Source organism: Sabethes cyaneus, chromosome 1 (genome assembly GCF_943734655.1).
Source record: "Sabethes cyaneus chromosome 1, idSabCyanKW18_F2, whole genome shotgun sequence".
NCBI lineage: Eukaryota > Metazoa > Arthropoda > Insecta > Diptera > Culicidae > Sabethes > Sabethes cyaneus.
Window position 1 is genome coordinate 85,144,942 of NC_071353.1, and position 24,705 is coordinate 85,169,646.

The window sequence follows — 24,705 nt, forward strand, 5'->3', positions numbered from 1 at the left end:
TGCGTAAACGTGTGATCACATGTCTGCATTATTTCAGACTAATATATCTAGCAAAGAATTGTGGAGAAAGTTGAAGCATCTTAATGTAACTGGTACTCACGATAACCAAATGCAATTGTCGTACTCTAGTGACGAAATCAATACCCATTTTAGTGAAAATTTTACTCATGATCTTGAAACATCACCTATTCCTCCACCAAATGAGAATGGCCTTAAGTTCCTACTATGCAATGAGCTCGATGTTGCTAAGGCTATAGAGTCGATTAAGTCGAATGCGATTGGACTAGACGGTATACCTTTGAAATTCATCAAATTAATTCTACCGTTTGTTATAACACCAATTACTTATGTTTTTAATTTAATAATTTCGACCTCTAAATACCCCCAATGCTGGAAAGTATCAAAAGTTATCCCAATACCAAAAAATCTAGAAATAATCACCTAAATAACCTTCGCCCAATCAGTATCTTATGTTCACTGTCGAAAGCCTTTGAGAAAATAATCAAAAATCAAATTCAAGCCTTTACAAATACCTTCAATTTGCTTACACCGTATCAATCAGGTTTCAGGGCAGGCCACAGCACTACTACTGCGTTGTTAAAAGTAAATGACGATATCCATCGACACGTGGATAAAAAAGGAGTAGCCTTTCTAATTCTGGTTGACTTTTCCAAAGCTTTTGATAAAGTATCGTATGTAAAATTATTAAAAAAATTGACTAATCAGTTTGGTTTTTCTCGGGAAGCAGTTTATCTGATCCAGTCATACTTAACACATCGTTCTCAAGTAGTAGAAGTTAACCAAATACTTTCGAATCAAATTGAAATTCTATCAGGTATACCCCAAGGATCGGTGCTAGGTCCCCTACTTTTCTCATTATTCATTAATGATTTACCGACAGTATTGAAGTTCGGCTCTATACATATGTTTGCGGATGACGTCCAAGTTTACTTTCGCTTTCTTAATAATTCAGTCATAGAAATGGGTAGCTCAATCAATTCTGACCTTAAAAATATTTCAGAATGGTCAGAACGCAATCTTTTTCCCATCAACGCGACTAAAACAAAAGTAATGTTTATCACTAGGGGTCAGCTACCTACCTCGTTGCCTATCCTTGTTCTCGATAATGACGTTCTAGAATATGTTGAAAAAGCTTCCAATCTGGGAGTCATTTTTCAGCAAAACCTAGAATGGGATAACCATATAAATGCTCAATGTTCAAAAATTTATGGTGGCCTACGACATCTGAGGCTTACAGCCATATTGTTGCCAGTTTCAATTAAAATTAGGCTCTTTAAATCAGTATTACTTCCTCATCTTACGTATGGCTTAGAATTAACATCGAATGCCTCTGCTGCAGCTATAGGAAGAATGAGAGTTGCGTTTAATGGGTGCGTGCGATGGATATTTAACATCCCACGTTTTTTAAGTGTTTCACACCTTCATAAAAATTTACTAGGATGCTCCTTTCACGATTTTCTCAAAACACGATACTGCTCTACTTTATTCAGAATAATCCATCGCGGTCCTGGGTAATTATCAGAAAAGTTGATTCCTGTAAGAAGTGCTCGAACCGGAAACATTATGCTGTCGCGAATTAATACTAGTCACTATAGAGACTCATTTTTAGTGCAAGCAATCAATTTATGGAACCATCTTCCGCCTGATATTAAGAACTGTCAATCCCATTGAAGGTTCCATTGCGAGTGTGTAGATTGGTTTAATGGAAGGAATTAAATTTTAAATTAAATTAAAGTTAAATGTAAGAAATGAATGTGCTTTAGTAAAGTATAAGTCAGAGGAGAAACGATGTGAATATGCATGTGGTTAAATGAATTCCAATTGTAGAAAATAAGAAGGGTAATCCTTACTCTACAAGAATGAGTGAAATAAATTAAATTAAATTAAATTAAAAATTAATACTGCTGATACGTTTGCGCAATGCTTATTCCCCTCTTATTCCACTTTTACTCCACAATTGCTCTTAGCTGATATAGAAATCCAAACACGTACATGCTACAGATTTCTACAGATACTAGCGAACCTGGCGGTAGCGAGTCACTTTTTTCCACGAAAACACACGAACGTATACGAATGCACACAAAAGCATGTGAAAGCTGCTATGCGATTGGCAGCGAGCGTTCTGCTTATATTGCTGTTATTTGCTTCTACAGTGGACCCCCGGTCGTTTGAACGATTCCTCATGCAAACTAACGGGGTTACTTTTTAATTTGAACAACTGGTAACCCGAAATATGCTGAAACCTGTGTGAACTGGCCGTCCTGATCTTTGTTATTGTTTTGGTGGTTTGTTTTAGTTGGCAGTTGCAAGTGCGAATATTGCATTTTCCGATCGGATTTCTCTCTTAATCGTTAGGAAAACGAAATGTGAAACCGATTAAACACGCTAGGTCAGTACAAACGAATCGAACAAATGATGTCATGTTGAGAATGACATTTGAACCATTTTTAATTTGCACGTCGTGCAAACCAACGGGGCTCAAATTAAAAAGTGTTCAGATTAAAAATGGTCAAACGAACGGGGGTCCACGGTATACGAAACCCTTCCCAAAGAAAAATAAAAACAAAAGAGGCTTACCGTTTTTGTTTTTGCTTAGGTCCAATCTAGGTTCGCTCTAGTTCCAATCGAACGGCTGTCAAAACGTTTGTTTTTTCACTCAGGTTGAACTTAGTTTCGCTCTGGGTTGCACTTTTTAGACGACTGGTTCACACTGAGTTTTTTCACAGTTTGAACCTCGCAATAAGTAATACACTGACAACCCGAAAACGTTTGTTTATGCCCGCAAAAATGTGTGTTTATTTAGTGGTCGGTTGGAATAAACCCAGGTTAAAAAACAAAAACGCTATTTGTTACCAGTTTTGATCGCCGAATCGTTCGGACTTCCACTTCTGTTCTGTGATGTTATTCTTGTTGACTTATTCGGTGGAAAAAGTTTATTTCAGTTTCGCTTAAGGTTGTTCAGATAGTCGAATTTACACTTAGTTCTATCCAAAAATATATAAACTTGTTACCTCAGAGCTTTCCATAAAATTTATTGCGGTCGAATCCATTGAATCTAAATTGGTTTGTGTAAAAGGCCAAAGCCATGGGTTTATACTATCTTTAGTCATTACCCTTCTTTATCGACAGACTTCGCAGCCGGCTGTTAGAATACAAGAAAATTACGGGGCCAGTGCAACGATCCTACTGACTCTAACTAGCAAGCCCCGCCTGCGTGAGAAATGCGTTTAATAGCGCTAGCTGGGACTCCATAGCCAACTCGCTTCGGAAAGTCCAAGTGCCGGTGTCGTTGTACAGGATTCTGCAAAATTATTTCCAGAATCGTGTGCTATGCTACAACACGGAGGAGGGTCAGAAGTGCGTTCCAATCACCGCAGGGGTCCCGCAAGGTTCCATACTGGGCCCGGTGTTGTAGAACGTCATGTGTGACGAGGTGTTGAAGCTAACGTTCCCGGCAGGGGTGGTGATTGTCGGCTTTGCGGACGATTTCACCTTGGAAGTCTACGGTGAATCTATCAGAGAGGTTGAGTTGACGGCTGCCTACTCTATAAGCATTGTTGAAGATTGGATGCGATCCAGGAAACTGGAGCTAGCGCATCATAAAACGGAGGTTATCGTGGTGAACAACCGCAAGTCGGTACAGCAAGCAAATTTCAGCGTCGGGGACTGTACTACTTCGTCAACGCGGTCCTTAAAACTTCTGGAAGTCATGGTCGACGACAAGCTCAAGTTCGGGAGCCACGTCGACTATGCCTGCAAGAAGGCTTCCACAGCTATTTAGGCATTGTCTCGTATGATGTCTAATAGCTCTGCGGTATATGGCAGCAAGCGAAGGCTATTAGCCAACGTGGTCCAGTCTATACTTAGGTATGGCGGACCGGTGTGGTCATCGGCGTTAGGTACCAAAAGCTATCTAGCTAAGCTGGAAAGCACCTATCGTCTCATGTGCTTGAGAGTGGCGAGTGCGTATCGCACAGTTTCACATGACGCAATCTGCGTCTTAGCAGGTATGATGCCTATTGGCATTAACATCAGCGAAGACGTAGAGTGCTTCAACCAACGTGGAACTAGAGGCATACGGAGTACCACAAGATCGGCCTCGATGACCACATGGCAGCGGGCATGTTCTAATTCCACAAAAGGTCGGTTGGCACATCGACTTATCCCGGAGCTATCCGCCCAGTAAACCATTTGGTTTGTATATCTCGATTGCAACTGAGGTATACGAAATCATATCTGAACGAAAAAGTTATATTTCACGCCATATAAGAGCATATATGTACCAAAGTGGAGGCGATATACGTGCGAAAATTTTGACAACTATTTGTAATTCTATTTTGCGCAGTTTTTATAACACGCAACTAAATACTACTGAATATATGATATAGATATAATCAAATATTGCAATTGTCTATCCTGCTTTATAATTCACAGTCATGAATTGTATATGAAGACACGCACGACTGCAAAACAACTTATTGTTCACTTCGATTTGACATACTCTAATCATTATACAACTCCAATATGAAATTGACATGAAAACGATTTAATGTGAACTTTCTATTACGATTTTGTATTATCTGGGCGGGTGGGTCAACAGGCGCCACGGCGAAGTCAACTTCCACCTGACACAGATTCTGTCAGGGCATGGTTGCTTCAGACAGTATCTGCACAAGTTTGGGCATGCGGAGTCCCCCGCGTGTCCCGAATGCGTGGATGTTGAGGAAACGGCAGAACATGCTTTCTTCATATGCCCTCGTTCCGCGGGCGCGAGAAGCAACATGATGGCAGTGGGCGGACAGGACACTACCCCGGATAACTTAGTCCAAAGGATGTGTTCCAGCTCGGACATCTGGGGAGCGGTCAATGCGGCTGCTACCCAGATTGTACTCGAGCTACAAAACCACGCCGATCAACGGCGAATAAACAGCCTAACTACCATAGTCCAGTAGTTATCTAAGCGAGTGCATTAAGCACAATAGCCCCTCCCTGAAGTAATACCGATAAGGTGGTGCCAGGGGGGATTGAGGCTGGAGACTCGAGTAGGGTTTTAGTGGGTCGGGATCCTCACGCCCCATTAGGGGGGTCGGGATACCTAAACCCCACTCACCGAGTTATCTTCTCAGGTGTCTGATAATACCGTATCTTCTAAGGTGCTCAGCAGATTTCCCAACTCGTAAAAAAAAGCCCCGCCTAAACTCAAAATATTCTACACATAACTAATAGTAAATTTCCATATTGTTGATTGCAAGGAAAATTGTACCCTCCAAAGTGCGAAATCGCTCATAAAAGTACGATCCTGCATTAAATCGTATTGGTATCTTCGGTGCACTTTTTCGTTGCATTCCAAGCAATAAGTGCACCTAAGAGACCGAAACGATTTAAGCCAAAATAGCACTTTTAAGAGCGATTGCGCACTTATTGATTAGACAATCTTCGTTGCAATCAACAATATGAAATTCCATATGATTATCATGAGCCACATATAAACATAATCCTCCCAGAAATACACATAAGAATTATACGCCTATGAATAGTATGTGCAATTATACACTTACAAATTATACACATATGAATAGTATGTGCTAATTTATCGCTTGCACATAAATGATAACTGTTTGGCACATAAAGATCATTTACTGGGCATATTGCAAAAATCTATATGTTGGACACATAGAAACTATACGAAAAGTTTTCTCAGTGTAGCCGAGATTCGAACATACGACTGGCTTGTTAGACCAGCATTGTACCTCGAAGCTAATTAGGCGGTGCTAACTGGTTTGTGTATGTGACATAAAATTGGTTTGTGTATGTGACGCCTATGCTTGTATATGCATATGTACATGCGTGCATACCAAATATATTTTGTTATTGTCGAGCTGAGTCGAATGACAGTCGTCATTATGGCTCGAAGAAGCTGATGGATATATAAATGCATATCCAGCTTTTTACATGTCATAATGCCGGACGGCGAGCGTAATATTTGGATAGCATTTTTGACATTTTCTAAATACATGGCACGTTTTCTTTCCGCACGTTCCGTTAGTTTTAACGTGAACGTGCGCAAAGAAAACGTGCGATGTAATTACGAAATGTCAAAAATACTGTCCAGATATTACGAACACACTAACACAGATCATACGGTTCACCAATACGGCTCGTAAAAAGCTGGATAAAATTATTGAAAAATATTCTTCTTTACGGAGAAAATGCTCACTTATGTTAAACAAATAATATTTCTTTCAGATTTTCAGGTTTATATACCCACGAGCGATAGGATGCTTCTTGAAAACTGCTATCCAAAATAACAGCATACTCTGTGAAAAAAAATATCAATCAATCCTGCATAGAAAAATACTAACGTGACTAGTAGGCCCTGTTGTGATAATAGATACGATACAGTGGACCCCCGTTCGTTTGAACGATTCCTCATGCAAACTAACGGGGTTACTTTTTAATTTGAACAACTGGTAACCCGAAATATGCTGAAACCTGTGTGAACTGGCCGCCCTGATCTTTGTTATTGTTTTGGTGGTTTGTTTTAGTTGGCAGTTGCAAGTGCGAATATTGCATTTTCCGATCGGATTTCTCTCTTAATCGTTAGGAAAACGAAATGTGAAACCGATTAAACACGCTAGGTTAGTACAAACGAATCGAACAAATGATGTCATGTTAAGAATGACATTTGAACCATTTTTAATTTGCACGTCGTGCAAACCAACAGGGTTCAAATTAAAAAGTGTTCAGATTAAAAATGGTCAAACGAACGGGGGTCCACGGTATTTTGATAAAATCATGCATTTTCCATTTTGGACTTATGGCCAACATTTTGCATCATATACTCCTATGTGCGAAGTAAAGCTGAAATATTTAGACGAGTTGAGGAATTTCGTTTAGACGAGATTTTGAATGACAAGTGCACTCAAAACAAAAAGTAGTCAAAGTTCTTACTTATTGGTAGAGTTTTAGACCAGAGCGTAGATGCCAGGTTTTGCTCGAACGATTGTTCGAACTTCCACTTCTGTTCTGTGGATCTATGCTAGCCTCCGAACGCTATACTGTTGCACTTCCTCTGCATCAACTGCTGTCAAACTCAAGCTTTTTAAATTTCTGATCCTACCGCATTTCCTGTTTGGCGATGTACTCCATATCCGCCCCAGCGTAAGCTCTTTCGATCGGTTACGTGTCGCACTGAACTGCTGTGTGAGATACGTGTACGGGCTTGTGGGAGATAAGAATAATAATAATAATTAATGATGAATAAACATTATGAACAAAAATAATAATAAAGCGATTCACATCGGTCTGCTCTGACAACATTGTCAATGCAACGTATTATAGTCCAATATGGCAACGGCGCGTCAGCTGCCGAGCGATGCTATATAAACGGACGTCATCCATGTGAATCATCATTCTTGTGACGACTTTTGGAGAAGCAGCAAGCAGCAGCTGAACGATGGACCAGCAGCAGAAACAGAAGAAGCAGCAGGCAGCGACACTAGTGGCCCCTTTGGAGGGTAAGACCACTGCTCAATCCAAGGAGACGGATCCACACCGGCAGCGCGATACTCTGCTGTTCACGGAAGGGCGGTGTAATGGTGAAATTCATCTTGATAACTATCCGATGGAAGGGCGGCTAGTTAAGTTTGCCAAATGTACTAATTTTTGTTATTACTATCCGACGGAAGGGCGGTTAGTAACATAGTAAATATTATTGTCAGTTCATAGAAAAATTCTCATCGGGCGATTTTGAACGAAAAAGAAGAAGCAACCACGCAGTTGTCAAACTTCTCAAACACTGAAACAAAAACGCCGTTATGAATAACACGTGATACACTCATAATTGTAAATGCACAAAATTAAAATTTTCGCTCAAATCGTCACAAAAAATTTTATTTTATTTCATTTAAATATAGAAAAACGTTTATCTAGTCACATATTGCCATATTTTACTAACTCACATATTGAAAAAACGTCACGTCGAAATTTAATTGTTTATAACATTCAAACAACCGAACCGATTTTAATTTCATATTTGTTTATTTGTTTATTTGTTTGAAAAAAAATCAGAGGGGTTGTGTACAAGACACGACCGCATATAGAGGTGACGCAGGACTACGTAAGTCTCTTTGTAGTGATAGTGGCATGTATTCATGCTTGTAAACATTCGATTCTTCATGTATACATGCTATATGGAACATATATACATGCTACATGCGTTGTATGTAACATTTATCCAAGTAGTAACATTGCATACGTTCAATTCTCAAAAGATATTGCATTTGAAAACAATTTAACAAAATCAAGAACACAAACTATTGCTTTCCTGCTACCTTACTAAAATTAAAGATTTTTTTTATTATCCATGGTTTCCCACGTTGGGGATTTTACCAATTCAATCCTATTTTATCAACAGCACATCTTTTCACTACACTTCTAATGAAACGGCAAGCATGCTTATTCATACAGAGCCGTATTATAACCGAACAGTACAGCTGTAGCACATTTTTCCAACAAAGATATCAAGTTCGCCGTGGTTTAATTGTCTCGCAGTAAAGAATTTGCGATCTGTTGGGACAACAAACTTGTGTCATTTTTTCTGGCACACTTCCCTAACACAGACATCAAATTGGACTAGGTTTAATAGCGTTCGTAAGAAATCTGTTGCCACGAGGGGGCTTTGTTACTCTCTCTGGCGTACTTCCCAAGCAAGGACATCAAAATGGTCTAGGTTGAAACGCGGTGTTAAGAAATCTTGTTGAAATGAGGGAGCTCTGCCACTTGTTTTGGCTTACTTCCCAAGCACAGATATCGAATTGGTATAGGTTTAGATCATCGTTAAGAATCTTCCAACCAATCACGAAGCGAGAATTCTCGTAAAACATAGGTTCATTATTTTCAATTTTTCAATAGTTCAACATCAAGAATCCATACTTTTCTTTATTTGGGTCAATTCTTAGAAGATTTTCCGATCGATTAGTGTAAGAATATTGAATATCGATCGGAAAACCGCTGAGCTATTAGCGCTCAAAACCTTTCATTTTTCGTGACGCTCGCATTTTTCGATTTTTTGGAATGACACCCTATCTCAAAACTTGCCGTAAGACGTAGTCCTACGTCAAAATATCATCTAACAAAGTGGTTGTCTTAATGATAAAAACGAACAATACACAAACACAAAGAGCACAGCTATCTACGAAGCCGTGACTTAAACGCTGAAGTGGTAGTGTTGAAATCAAATAAGTCAGCAATTGCGTTGAAACTTGCCGATTTTGGTTCCAAATGAAAAGTTTTCCGATGAAGTTTTTAGGGAAAATATTAAGCTGAAGCAATAAAACGAAATACACTTCTAATTAAAAATACGCGTGAATAATAATCTTTTAATTATGTTGGATTTGGTGTAGGCCAAAAATAAATTACCCATAATCCGTACCTATTCAGCTTTTTACGAGCCATACTGGTAGACGTGTTCGTAATATTTGAACAACATTTTTGACATTTCCCTAATACATCGCACGTTTTCTTTCCTAGGTCTATAGAACAAGACAAATTTTGATATTTAACTTTTGTCATACAAATAAGATTCTAAGTTAAATTCATATTTTATTAAAATTATGTACTTCTTTAGATTTGGATTTAAGATAGAATTATCTGATAAACAGTGTAGAAGCCAGGCAGGATATAATTTATTAGGTAGAAATATTTAAGCCTTCTGGAAAAGAATTTTTCTCCTATTGTCGAGAGTTTCAATGTTGAGTAGGTTGCAGTGGTCTTGATACGGCGGAAGCACTAACGGGTTTCACCAGGGTAGAAATCTCAAAGCATACCGTAAGAATTTTGTTTGTACTGCTTCCAACCTGGAGGACCAAATTCCAGTGAGGGGCTCCAAACTTCAGCAGCATACTCTAGGATAGAACACACAATAGAGAAGTACAGGGAACGTAAGCAAGATGAATATCTAAATGCTTTGGATACCCTAAATATGAAGCCCAAATTTTGATTGCCTTTAGATATTACATATGAGTAATGTTTCCGAAAACAGAGGCTCGTATCAAGAAGACTTGGGAGTTCTTTGATTACATTTACCCTTTCCAGTATTTCGTTGCTGATGCGCTAGTTTCATATAATAGGTTCTTTCAGGCGACTAAAAGAGATGATCGAACACTTGCGCACGCTAGTGGAAAGCTCATTCTTTAGACACCAGTCTGCAAAAATGTCGATTAGTTTTTGTAGTTCACAGCAGTCTTCAATTGATTTGACCGGCACAAACATTTTAAGATCATCAGCGTACAGCAATCTGGATCCTCGTGGAAGTACAGCACAAACGTCGTTAAAAAATAAGGAAAACAATAGCGGTATGAGGTTACTTCTTTGTGAAACGATATTGAAAAACATACAGGACAGTCCATCCGCTTGCCGCAACCCTCTGCGAGGGTGTCCCCGAAACGCGCACGTAGCACATCACTTACTCCAGAGTAGCGTTGATCAGCCGCGTCAGTTTATCCGGAAAACCGTACTCAATGTATAAAAAACTTACTAAATAATAGTCCGCCATCTTGGATTTCAAAATGGTGTCAAACATCTATTTTCGACTACTGGCAGTTAGCTCCGATCTAAAAAAGTCTGTATTGCTGTCGAAACTGCCGAGCCAATTTCGTATTATACAAACCGAGCCTTTAGAATTCGCGCATGTTTGAGATGTTTTCAAAACGTTTGTTTTCGTCAAATCAAAACAACAAGTTCATAGAGTGCGCGTCTTGCGCGTGTGTGAAAATGAATAGAGTTACCAAATATTCAGATTAAAAATGAACTCGCCCAATCTGAACGAGCTGTTTTTCATATTAGCGGGGGTTGAGTATATCAGTTTTGAAACTGACCGTCACCAGCCCCGATAGGGGTAGCAAGTACAGTTGAGTAGGTTTTTAAACTACTGCACGATTTAGTTAGATACTCTGTCTAGCTCACAGCAGCTCTATGTTTGATTCTAATGGGATGCTTTTTATAACCTTTTCCATGTCAATAATTCGTATTTACATTGTTAACTCTAAAAAAAATATGTTTGCGTCGTTAAAATGTATATTTTTAAATGTGCTTTTTAAATTTTTGAATTTTTGTGCGATTAAATGTATATTTTTGCAGGTTATGACTAAAAATAATTCAGCGTGTACGCATAATGTTTACGTGTTTCTTAAGATGAATTTGTATCAGTGTTTTATCAGAACTGTCAGTTTCGGTTGTCAGTTGCAGTTGTCAGAATGAGCGCAAAACGCTAATTTTTCTCTGAACGGACAATACCTTACCCGACGGAAGGGTGGCGTAATGGTGAAATTCATCTTGATAACTATCCGACGGCAGGGCGGTTAGTTAAGTTTTCTAAGAGTATGAATATTTTCACTATCCGACGGAAGGGCGGTTAGTATATTTTCTTGAGAGTACCAATGCGGTTAATGCATTGCTAATGGTTAATGGTGGAAAAATTGTGTAATGATGGTATTAATAGTCAAAACTGTTAACTGACGAAGAAAATCTAATCTACAAGTTTAGATTCGCGTCACCTAAAGGAATGTGAGAATAGGTGAGATATTAACTACCCGGCTAAAGAGTGATCAGTAAAATTTTCTTCAAAGTGGTTAGGAAGTCATACGCTCTTAGCAAGTAGCAGATAGGAACCATGTTTTCAATGTTAGCGTTTGCATAATAGAGATATCAATATTATCTCTTTGCTTCACACAAGTTAGCTCTTCGGCTGTCAGTGGAGATCATGTCCGTGAGCCCTTGAGCGATGTTATTTTTTAACGCAAAGCAATTAAGAGAACGGTGTCAGGTATCTGGTTTTTGTAACACTAGTGGCTGGTTGCGAAGCCTGTCGAATAGGAACAGCCAGCCAAGCGTCAAATACGCAATGTAGCACTGAACCTTTGCTAATAGTAGAAGACACTAATATTTCAGAAATGAGCAAGAAGTCCAGAAAGATCTAATATCAGACAAACTTAATAATAAACCGTGAGAGGAATTGACAAAAGTAAGAAACACACACTTCGAAAAAATCATGTAAATTTACGTCTTTTGACATGCACATAAATGGAGCATTGCAAATCATATAAAATTACATGTTATTTCACCTAACGGCTGATTTATTACATTTGGATTGATGTAAAAATACATCTTTAAAAACGGATTAGGCTATTTACGTTTTATTTGATGGAAAAATACATTTGATTTTTGTTTACGTCGAATGTGAGATTCATTTTTTCGTTCTGTGCAGTGAAACAGCAGTTTATAAATTGAAGGTTAGTTGCCGATTTCCAGCTAAACAATATTGACTATTGCTCTTCTTTTGTTGCGAAACGGATTTTAAATCCAATATTGAAGGTGTAAAAGAGCATTAGAAAAATAACACTTTTCCACATTGATCCATTGCACACAATTCTCGTTAAGAGTAGTGAAGCAGGAGAATGTGGGAGATAAGAATAATAATAATAATTAATGATGAATAAACATGAACAAAAATAATAATAAAGCGATTCACATCGGTCTGCTCTGACAACACTGTCAATGCAACGTATTATAGTCTAATATGGCAACGGCGCGTCAGCTGCCGAGCGATGCTATATAAACGGACGTCATCCACGTGAATCATCATTCTTGTGACGACTTTTGGAGAAGCAGCAAGCAGCAGCTGAACGATGGACCAGCAGCAGAAACAGAAGCAGCAGCAGGCAGCGACACTAGTGGCCCCTTTGGAGGGTAAGACCACTGCTCAATCCAAGGAGACGGATCCACACCGGCGGCGCGGTACTCTGCTGTTCACCTCCGAACAGCAGAAGGGATGGACGGCGGCGCTGGCAAAAAAAAGGTTGGCTGAAGGACAGCAGCAAATCTGTCTCGGAGCACGACAGGGCTGAGCCGCTATGATCACGTGAGTCACCTGCAGCAGAACCTCATTGGATGTCCGTTGCAACACTTTTACGCTTATAGATCGTGCATGTTCCTGAGGAACTTGCTAAAAACACAGTCTCCCAGTACTCTTCATCAGAGAATTATCGAAACTCGTGGACGCCGACTGCAAAACCTTGTGATACCACCGAACAATACTGCATGTTACGCTGGTTCACTGTTCGTTCAAGGTGTGGTAAATTGGAACTCGTTACCGCCCGATTTGAAGCGCTTATCGTCGGAAGCAATGATCAAGAGAGGCTGCATCAATTTTTGGAACCGTGTAAACTAGTTTTGACGTAGGACTACGTCTTACGGCAAGTTTTGGGATAGGGCGTCATTCCAAAAAATCGAAAAATGCGAGCGTCACGAAAAATGAAAGGTTTTGAGCGCTAATAGCTCAGCGGTTTTCCGATCGATTTTCAATATTCTTACACCAATCGATCGGAAAATCTTCTAAGAATTAACCCAAACGAAGAAAAGTATGAATTCTTGATGTTGAACTATTGAAAATAATGAACCTTTGTTTTATCAGAATTCTCGCTTCGTGATTGGTTGGAAGATTCTTTGCGATGATCTAAACCTATACCAATTTGATATCTGTGCTTGGGAAGTAAGCCAAAGCAAGTGACAAAGCTCCCTCATTTCAACAAGATTTCCTAACACCGTGGTTCAACCTAGACCATTTTGATGTCCTTGCTTGAGAAGTACGCCAGAAAGAGTGACAAAGCCCCCTCGTGCCAACAGATTTCTTACGAACGCGATTAAAGCTAGTCCAATTTGATGTCTGTGTTAGGGAAGTGTGCTAGAAAAAATGTCACAAGTTCGTTGTTTCAACAGATCGCACATTCTTTACTGCGAGACGATTAAACCTCGGCCAATTTTGATATCTGTGTTGGAAAAATGTGCTACAGCTGTAGTGTTCGGTTATAATACGACTCTGTATGAATATGCATGCTTGCCGTTTCATTAGAAGTGTAGTGAAAAGATGTGCTGTTGATAAAATAGGATTGAATTGGTAAAATCCCTTCAACGTGGGGAACCATGGGTAATAAAACCAATCTTTAATTTCAGTAAGGTACCAGGAAGGCAATAGTTTGTGTTCTTGATTTTGTTAAATTGTTTTCATATGCACAATCTTTTGAGAATTGAACGTATGCAATGTTACTACTTTGATAAATGTTACTTACAACGCATGTAGCATGTATATATGTTGCATATAGCATGTATACATGAAGAATCGAATGATTACAAGCATGGGCATGTATCCATCCTACTATCCTACTATCCATCCTACTATCACTACAAAGAGACTTACGTAGTCCTGCGTCACCTATATATGCGGTCGCGTCTTGTACACAACCTCTCTGATTTTTGAATTCAATGTAATTGACCTGGAAGATAATTGTTATGTTTTAGTTGAATAATTAAATAAGAATAATGTACCTAACGTGATAAAAATGCGGAAGTGGCAAATTTCAAAAAGATTTATATCTTACGCTACTGGACAATAAAGTAAAGTAAAGTAAAGTAAAGTTTAGTTTTGTTTGATACCCTACTAGCACAGTTGTTATAAACTAGTTGTGGTAACCGATTAATGACTGATTTCAGTCATAAATAGGTTGCAGCAACCAGAAGTGAGAAAAGTGTGCTACTTGGGTATTATTAAAAATTAATCTAATGGTTAGGGATAGATTAAATATTTTGCATGCAACTTTACTTTAAAATTACTATTCAGTTAAAGTTTGATCGGGACACCAACAGAAAACGATAAAAAAATTGTCATAGATTTAGTACCATCAGCAACCGTAGGAAAAGCAACGAGGAGGCGGGGTGAAATGCAAAGGGGGTTCAGGGTGGAAAGCGGACCGATGATGGTTAAAAGCGCCCGCAACTGCCGGCGCGAGGGATTAAGAAATGATTAGCGAACCCGGAGGCAGAGGTGGGCACCGCTAACCGAAATTTTAGCTTCGCTAACAGCTAATTCGCTAAATCAAAACGTTAGCTTCGATAACCGCTAACCGCTAAATCAATCAACAATTTAGCGGAAGCTAACGCTAACCGCTAACAGCTAAATTTGTTAGCACTGTAGAATCAACATTACTTAAGCGAAAAGCGCTGATTTCGGCAATAAAAGATAATTTTTGTTTCAAAGTTAGTAATAAAATTTCAAGTTTTTAGTTAAAATACAATGAAATCAGAATAAAGGGAATTAGCAGGTAGAAAATTTGTAAAAACATATTTTGTTGATAATAATTGTCCTTGGTTGTTGTGAAAACTTTATTGCGTTGATACTTGGCCCAACACTTATGAATTTATTAAATTAGTGATGTCCGAGAAAATTGAAAAATCTCTCTTGATGTTTTCAGTGAATGTAGGAGGCCTCGAATTTTTTTAAATATCGATTTATTTGAGCCCGCGTACAAAAGTAGTCCTCTACGGACTTGAGACAGCAACTTTGTTTACGGAAGTGCACTTGTCGTATTTGAACGAAAGGTATTGCGAACTATTTTTGGCGGAGTACAAACGGATAGCGGAGAGTGGCATAGGCGTATGCACCATGATTTGTAGTCACTATTTGGAAAAAGTTGGGAGACTACTGTGGGCCGGCCACATCGCAAGGATACCGAACGATTGTGCAGTAAAATCTGTTCTCTACAAGAGCCCCACCGGCACCAGGAATAGAGGGGCCAAACGAGTTAGATGGCTTGACCAGGTTGAAGCCGACTTGCATGTGCCGAGACGCGTAACGATTTGGAAACGAGTAGCCCAGGACCCAGGGGTGACATTGCGATTCTCGTTTCGAGTGATTTTGGTTCGTTTCGACCACGTTAAACGAATGGGCGAAACGAACCAAAATCACTCGAAACGTTAGCGGTTTATTTAGTGGTACATAAATTTAGCGGAAGCTAACAAAAACGCTAACGGTTATAAAAATTAGCGAAAACGCTAACCGCTAACCAAAATGTTAGCTGAGCTAATTAGCTGTTAGCGGATTAGCGGAATTGTGCCCACCTCTGCCCGGAGGTATATCGTGCGCATGTACTACCAAGTACGGTGAGTGATAGTTTGCACCAACGTTAACCCGCCCGTAGAGTACGGTTGTTCCGCCAAGCTAGTGAAAAGTAGTGAATCCCAAAGGGGACTAGCGTACGGCCAAAGGGCCCGTCGAAGATATTAAATTGAAGTGCACAGTGACATTCGTTCACCGCCATTTTGGACGCCAATTCACCCGTAAAGTTTGGGCCAAGAACAGTTTTGTGTGTGCGCCGTGCCTCCGGGTTGCGATTCGGCCGTTCGTCATCAGGCCTAGAAACGACACAGTGCCACCGTTTGTGAAATTTCGACCATCAGCAGCTAACGGTTCCCAGCTGGAGTGGCCCACTGTTGGCCGTAGTGAAGAAATTAACGGACACCCTGTCATCGAGGCGGGACGCCGCTGCGTCTTTTTCCGTATCTTCGAAGTTTGTGCAGCCCCTGGATCGCCCTTCGCATCGCCCCTCACCACCAAAGTCGACCAACGAGCAGCAGCAGCAACCATCGTGGCACGCGGTGTGCCAGAAGAGAGTTTTCTACGAATTGCGCAAGTAAAGTGAAACATAAAAAAACTACTAACCCTATTGCTTTAAAAAATATTTGTATAGTCTGGTACTTTGTTCAAGCTGTATATTTCTTTTAAATTTGAACTTCCTTTGCCTGCTTTGAAGTTCGCTAGCTCTATATAATTGTTTTCCGCTCAGTGAGCATTGGTGTGGGAAGAAAGTCCGCCATTTTGAAGTTTTTTTCAGGAGACCAACCAAGACGACCCAAGCCGGTAAGAACAAAGGCTAAATTGTATTTCAAAACCTGTATTGTTCAAAAAGAATTGTAACAAAAGCTGACGATGTACTAAACGCTAATCAGACCGGTACTCCTCTACGGACTTGAGACAGTAACTTTGCTTACGGAAAACATACGTACACTTGCCGTATTTGAACGAAAGGTGTTGCGGACTATTTTTGACGGAGTACAAATGGATAGCGGAGAGTGGCGTAGACGTATGAACCATGAGTTGCAGCACTACTTGGAGTCGGAGAGAAATCCGTTCTCTTCAAGAACCCCACAGGCACCAGGAATATAAAGGCTCAACGACCTAGATGGGTCGACCAGGTTGAAGCCGACTTACGTGTGTCAAAACGCGCAACGAATTGGCGACGAGTAGCCCAGGACCGAGTACAATGGAGAAAAATTCTTGATATAGCAAAAGCCACCCAGCTCTCGGTTGGTAAAATATGGTTGAAAATAGTTAAAAAATAAGAATGGTATTTTTAATACCTCGAAACAGTGGTCCTTCGTTCGCCAAGTGTTTCGAAAGTTTCAAAAAAAGTTGACCAAATTCGTGTTTTTTAGTCTTTGACTGGGAACTGGGAAAGTAATGAAAATTTTTGGGAAAGGAGGGGAAGGTGGAAAGGAAGGGGGGGGGGGTTAATAGGTAGCTACGCTTAACAAGCTGCCAGGGTATATGACTCGCTGGTACCCATGTATCTTTGAACCGCAGAGGCGCAGTAGCGACGTATCTGGTGTCTAAAAACAACCCACCCAGATACGTCGCCACCTTGATAAGTGGGTTGGTTTAATTCATACTAGATTTTACCAAAAAATCGCCGTTTTCGCCATGGACCTTCAAACCGATTTTTATATTAAGACCATTGGTAAACTGAGAAAAATTGCTACAAGAAACATTCATAAAATTAGGTGTACGTTGGCATTGATGTGGCAAGGTTCACATTTTCATATAATTGTTAGAACATTTCCAAAATTTTCTATGAAATAAACAACAAACGACACGGTTTTGTAAAGAGGAAGGATAGGATTTTTAAATGAAGTGAAAAAAAATCAGAGGGGTTGTGCACAAAACACGACCGCATAGGTGACGTAGGACCACGTTAGCCTCTTTGTAGCGATAGTAGGATGTATCTATGTATATAATAATACGATTCTTCATGTATACAAGCTACATCCGTAACGGTCATCAAAGTAGAAACATTGTATAGAGTAAGGAGGGGTAAAAGTACGATGCGGGTAAAAGTGCGATTCAATGATTTATCAGTGCGGATTCCGAGTAAATTGACTACATTGGCATGGATGGGTGAGTACTTTGACAGCTTAAATCCATCATAAACATTTGTTGTTTACGAATCATAGTTGCTAATCAATCTGGTTGTGATGTGCGTAGACGGTTATAGTTATAGAGGGTTAAACAAAAATAACACTTTCATGTTTAAACACTTGACTAAGAAAACAATTATCAACGTTTTGCTCCGAAGATGAAGGCATAGTTCTTCGAAACGTCAGCTGAACGTAAAATAAAGTTTTCGTAAGAAACTCGAGACCGAAAAGCCACATCTTTTAATAAAAATTCAACGGTCTATTATAATTATCATACAACGACAATGGCACGACAGTTGCTGAGTTATGGGTAAAAGTTATTTTAGAACGGTTTTGATGTAATATTTCGTTGTACGGCAAATACGATATCAACAGGAGGATATTACTTATTCACAAATTGTAGCAGCGTTTTACATCACTCAGATATCTCTCTTGAAATTGCGGTGAGAAGAATTTGCAAAATATATGTTGCTTTTCCATAATTTAGTCAAACCCTGTCAAGCGCCTAGCGGGGCAAAAGTTCGATTTATTGACGGGGTAAAAGTTCGATTCATGGATCGAGAATCTAACTCATTTTACTGACGGGACGACGACACTATGCAAGTCCTTGCGACTTGCAAGGTACTGCGGACGACGCTGTTCGTCCGTCAGCGTTATAGCCGCGATTCTCAACGGGGTTGTTCGGGGAAAGGAGTTCTAGTTCTATCACGGAGCGAAAAAATTCGTTTGTTTCAAACGAAATTTTTATAACAACCTAAAAATATTTTTGTTTCGAAACGAAATTCTATTTGAATCAAGAAAATAACAGTTTCGCTTTTCCATAATTTAATCAAACCCCGTCAAGCGCCTAGCGGAGTAAAGGTGCGATTCACAGACGGGGCAAAAATGTATAGCTTATATACAGCTTTTGGCACTATATTACAGATAGTAGAAATGGAATATCTGCAGAAAACTGTGCTCTACAGATGTTGGTCGAAGAAAAACAATGTTTTTCCGCTGATGAAACATAAAACAAACGTTTGGGAAAGTTTCGATCTGTCGGAGGCTGCAATACACCAACGGAAAATAGGAAAGGTGTAAATTGAGAATATTCCTTACCGAAACATACCGCAGATTGACGATAATATGGTTTTGTTAGCTACTGCTGTGCTAATTTCATGGATTCGAGCTTCGCACTTTTGCCCCGCGGTAATCGAACTTTTACCCCGCTAGTGGGGTAAAAGTGCGAATCGGCACTTGTTCAGAAGAATGAAGAATTTATTTTCAATAACACTATTATTCCAGATGATTTATAGTTGAATGTAAAGACATTGAGTAGCTGCATCACTATAAAATATATTTTGTTGTTGTTCTTCTTTATATCTCGCGAAAATTGATGACAACTTCAAACATCGCACTTATGCCCCACCCTACTCTACATTCAATCCTCAACCGATTTTGGAGTTATATCCATGAATTGATTGAATCTATTTTATTAAAACGAAACCAAGTTAGTAACTAAACCAAACAGTAAATAAATTTGTATGATATGTTTCTACGTTGAATAGTGCTTTTCCTCTGGTAATCGGGTAGACGGTACGCGCGAGTTTTCAAAAAGTTGAAAATTTTGCGCAACTTTTCTGCGGCTTACAAAAGGACACGGATAAAGCATTTACAACCTGCAGACGTATTGGAAGTCGCAGAAAATGTCGCCTGTGACCAGAAAACTTATTACCGTCATCGGTTGGTCGTCCGCAATAGCGAAAAATTCAACTTTTCCCTCGTTGACTGTGTTAATTATGGTATTAACTGGGCAAGAAAATATAATAAACTTTTCAATCGTTATGTGGCCCTTAAAAGAACCGATTGTTTGATTATCATAACTCCTGCTTGCAATAAACTTGCACTAACGCATTTAACGTAATTCTCTGTTCGGTAAATTGGAGTACCGATAACCGCTAACTAGGCACGGCTTGTTGCAACGGACCAACCGGAAAGCCTCAGCAGCTATGCGATCAACGAAACCGTTCGTATGTGGTCCTGAATCACGATGAAATACCACTCCAAGTGGCCAGCTGCAAGTGACGTGGGATGCATCTGGTCGTTTTGTTGTCGCGAGCAGCATATGTCCTCCCAATTCCAGAACTCCTGTCGCCAGATATTCCATCACGGCAGTGAAATGGTGCTTCAGCTCCAACACACGTTCACACGGTCAGCCGCTGATGAACACGTGCACGAGTCGAACGTGACTCCCGTTTGCCCTGGCAAACGATGTTGGCACTAGCTCAGCTAGCGTTTGAATAATGCTGTTCGCCGGCTTACCACGTGTTATGTACCAGAGCAAGCGACAAGAAACGACCACACCCATTTTTCATGGTCCTTCATTCTATAATCTACGTGAAATAAAAATAAGAGCATTTCAATTTCGGTCTGAACAAAAGAGCAAAGTTACCAGTGAGCCGTTCGCCTTTTGCTGCCAAAGAAAAATTACGCTACGTATTATTACTGTAGCATTAGTGATGGATAAATTTGTGTTGCTAAGATGCAAAAGATGTTACTAAAACTCTTTCATTTGATTAAATCCAATTTCATTTATTTTGACGCTTGGCCGAACACATTTACTTGGAGCTGGTATATTTGTTGGCTGCAACCAGCGTCCAGCAGCAACAAGCGAACAGAAGCGCGAGAGGTGATCGGTTAAAATTATTTAATAAGAAGCGAACAATCAGATCAATCTAAGTTAAATAGAATTAAAATCAGTGAGTGAAAATTCCTCAAATCTTCATGAACATATGTTTCGTTTTTAAAAGAACGGTTTTTCGACGTGATATGCTGGAAATTTAAGCCTTCTTTTCCGTCTTCTTGGGCAGCAACAAAACAGTTTAGACGTGCCATCACGGCAACGAAATGAACCACCAGCAGCAAGCGAACATTAGAATCAATCTAAATTAAATAGAATTAAAATCAGTGAGCAAAAATTCCTCAAATCTTCATGAACATATGTTTCGTTCTTAAAAGAACGGTTTTTCGACGTGATATGTTGGAACCTTAAGCCTTCTTTTCCGTCTTCTTGGGCAGCAACAAAACAGTTTGGATGTACGGAAAGACACTTCTCATAGCAGTGGTGACACGGTACAGCAATTTGTTCAACTCTTCGTTGTTGCGGATGGCCAGCTGCAAGTGACGATAATTCTGATCGTTTCGTTGTCGCGAGCAGCACATGTCCTCCCAATTCCAGAACTTCAGCAGCCAGATATTCCTTCACGGCAGCGAAACGAGTGCTCCAGCTCCAACACCTCGCTTGGTGAATTTGCATGTCTTCGTTGCCTTATCCATGGGAAGCAGCAACAGCTGAAGCTCAACAATTTTCGATCGGATTCTATAGAGCGTAAATTAAATACAATCATAAGGAAGCTTAACCCATAGCTTATATCGTATATATTTCTGTCATCCGTGCTAGGAAAGCACTGACGAGGGAAGGCAAAAATACGAAAATAATTCAAATTTTCAAAATCAATTCAAAAACAAAAATTTTTCAAATTCAATTTCAAAAACAAAATCAGTAGTTTTCTATATTTTCAATATTTTCAATCGATTTCCCGATCAATTGGAGTAAATATCTTGGAAATCTTTTGAAAATTGACTGAAGCGTGAAAACGCATTTCTACTTTGATGACGTCATTTCCAACAACCAATCACGAAGCGAGAATTCTGGTAAAACATAGGTTCATTATTTTCAATTTTTCAATAGTTCAACATCAAGAATTCACACTTTTCTTTATTTGGTTCAATTCTTAGAAGATTTTCCAATCGATTGGTATAAGAATATTGAAAATCGATTGGAAAACCGCTGAGCTATTAGCGCTCAAAACCTTTCATTTTTCGTGACGCTCGCATTTTTCGATTTTTTGGAATGACACCCTATCTCAAAACTTGCCGTAAGACGTAGTCCTACGTCAAAAATGGCGGCCATCTTGGATTTGATCGTAATATTGAATTTTATCGAACAGTCAGAAATGAGTCGTCATTGATTCTATGAATTTTGAGAGCAGTTCTCTTAGCTGTAATATATAATTCTGTTTATGAAAATACGTTCACTGCGTTCAGATTGGTAAGAAAAATGCAGTGAATACATTTTCAAAAGCAGAGCTCTTATTTTGTACCCAGAAACTGCTTCTGAAATTCGAAAAATTAATGATGACTCATTTTGTAAACTTACCTGTCAATTGAAATAGCAATTAATGTAAAAACAGACGCGCAAATGCTGAGAATGGCTACGAACTGTGATATTTTACAGTAAAAGTTGCCAAACGGCCAGTCAACGTTCAGCATGTATATAAAATTAAATGTTACATTCAACGTTGAGACCATAGTGTCAGCAATTGATAAATTCACTGCCAATGAAACGGGAAAAAATAACTAATTAATTTTCTTTATTAATGAGACTCTCAGCCAGAGAAATAAACAAGAAAGAGTGATTTATCGTAATTTACGATAACATGACTTGTTTTTTTTATATAATTTATATTGAACATTAAACTTACCAAGGAAGTAGTTGGTCACTGTCCTCATTCGCTTGTTAGCTAGAACTATCCATATGACAATCAAGTTGCCAACGGATGCAGTAATAACCATACACATGAATAATATGGTCCACATAATTCGATGCCAAAGAGGAAGACTAAAATCTATTTCCAATGCGGAGCTGGAAGCAAGAATTAAAATAAAATGCTATTTTGGTTGGCAGTCTAATCGTAATTCGAAATTGTTGTACCGTGCCCGCGGGTAATCCCGCGCGCGTTTCATTGCACGCCGATCAAAACGTGATTTCCGAATGTTTTGTTCTAAGCGGAGGTTTAAATTATCGGAAGGTTTTCTCGCTCCAAAAAGTATTTTTTATGATGAATTCGTGCTACATAGGTAAATAGATGTACATTGAACTGTTTCATGGAAATGGGTTTGAAAAACTCATTAGGGTAAATGATTTTGAAATGGACCTAGTCGAATTCTGATCTTGAATGGACCTATTTTTAAATAAGAATTTTAGAATATAATTATCAAGTCTTTGTACTGTATTTAGCTTTTATGTTTATCTTTAATCATTTCTGAACGTAAATATACTAAAATTAAATTAAAATTATAGCCAAAACCACTTTATTGCCGCGTATTTAAAAGTAGCTGTATTTCAGCGTTTTGGCAGTCACCACAGAGTATTTTCAAACTGTTACTACCCGGAACCCTTCTGGGTTGAAATAAAACAACACTCTTAAAATGATGCTAAAATATGTGTAATTTCAATTTAGGTATTTAAAAGTTCAGTAAAACCAGTAAAATCTTCAAACTCCTTAAAAATGTTAACCCCCTTTTTTGATCTTGAATGGACCTAGTATTGATTTTAGAATGGACCTAGTTTTGCGCTCCGAGACATCACTGACGGCAGCTATCATTGCCTACCACTAACGAACACGCCGTTGTATATTCATTGAAACTGCATGTTGTCATTATAGTATCTCTGTTTATTATTAATCTATAAGCACGGGATATTGAAAGGAGGCTTGATTTATAGCCTAAATAAAAACTTATTTATATTGATAAAACTAACTTTCACTCATCCTTTTTCGTAGTTGCTTCATAGTGTTTGTACATTGTAGCCTCTAGTTTTGAAACTAAAAAGTCTTCCTAATTAGTTAGCTAACACATGTCATTTTATGCTTAAAATAATATAAACTTAATTTATTCTCAGTATTGTACAAAAATTTTAACCATCATTGATTAAAAGATAAGATGGATCAAAAGATAAGAGGGATACTAACTGCCTTCTGTTAAGGGGGCATAGTACCTTTTCAATTTTTTAAAACCTAAATTTTTTTATTGATTATTTCGAAAGATTAACATTTTGACCATATGTGTTTGAAGTCGTTTGCATGAATTCCAAATATTGACAAAGTTACAGCTATTTGTACCGCGCATGTCTGGAGCGATTAAACAACGAGTAAAAACTTCAACGTCGTTTTTCTCGAAACCAGGTTTTGAAAGTCGGTACCATAAATATCTCAAGAACGGCTCAAGCAATTCTTATGATTCTTTTTTTGTTTGAAAGCCAACAAAAATATCTAGTGTTTGACCCATCCTTTTCTTGATATTGTAATTTTTGTATTTTTGAGAAATGTTTAAAATCAATTTTTTCGCTTAAAAACCATACTTTTATGTTTCAATGTCCGCCATTTTGTTATCTGTTCGAATTCTAAAAAAGGATGGATCAAACACGAGATAATTTAATGTTCTTTCATGTCGTTTTGGAGTTTTTCAATTCGGATAAGCCCCCCCGCGCCAATCCATGGTACCGCAATTCATGGTTTTTTGAACGACTATCTTCAAGGAGCCGTAGGGGCAAGGGGAAGAGGTTCCCTTATGAAAACAAAATTGCAAATATTAGTATAAAATGCAATGCTTCGAATGCAAAAAACCCGATTCAATTTGCCTTTCGCGTTATCCAGAAAAAAATATTTGAAATTAGGCAAAAAATATGGTCTAAAAGGTACTATGCCCTTTAAAAAAGAGCTATTTTTGCTTCATTTGCATTTAGCACAAAACCAGTTACACTTAAATTTTTCAATTGGA

At 38.8% G+C, this 24,705-nt stretch overlaps 1 protein-coding gene across 1 annotated transcript in view; it reads right to left on the reverse strand.

Moving 5' to 3' along the window:
- Positions 1–24,705, reverse strand: part of LOC128745901 (tachykinin-like peptides receptor 99D) — a 186,849-nt gene that overhangs the window by 157,507 nt on the left and 4,637 nt on the right. Inside the window, exons 3-4 of the mRNA XM_053842968.1 lie at positions 22,629–22,815; positions 22,304–22,478 (exon numbers count right to left, since the gene is read on the reverse strand). Of these exons, the coding sequence (XP_053698943.1) occupies positions 22,304–22,478; positions 22,629–22,815 (362 nt within the window). The remainder of the gene's footprint in view (positions 1–22,303; positions 22,479–22,628; positions 22,816–24,705) is intronic.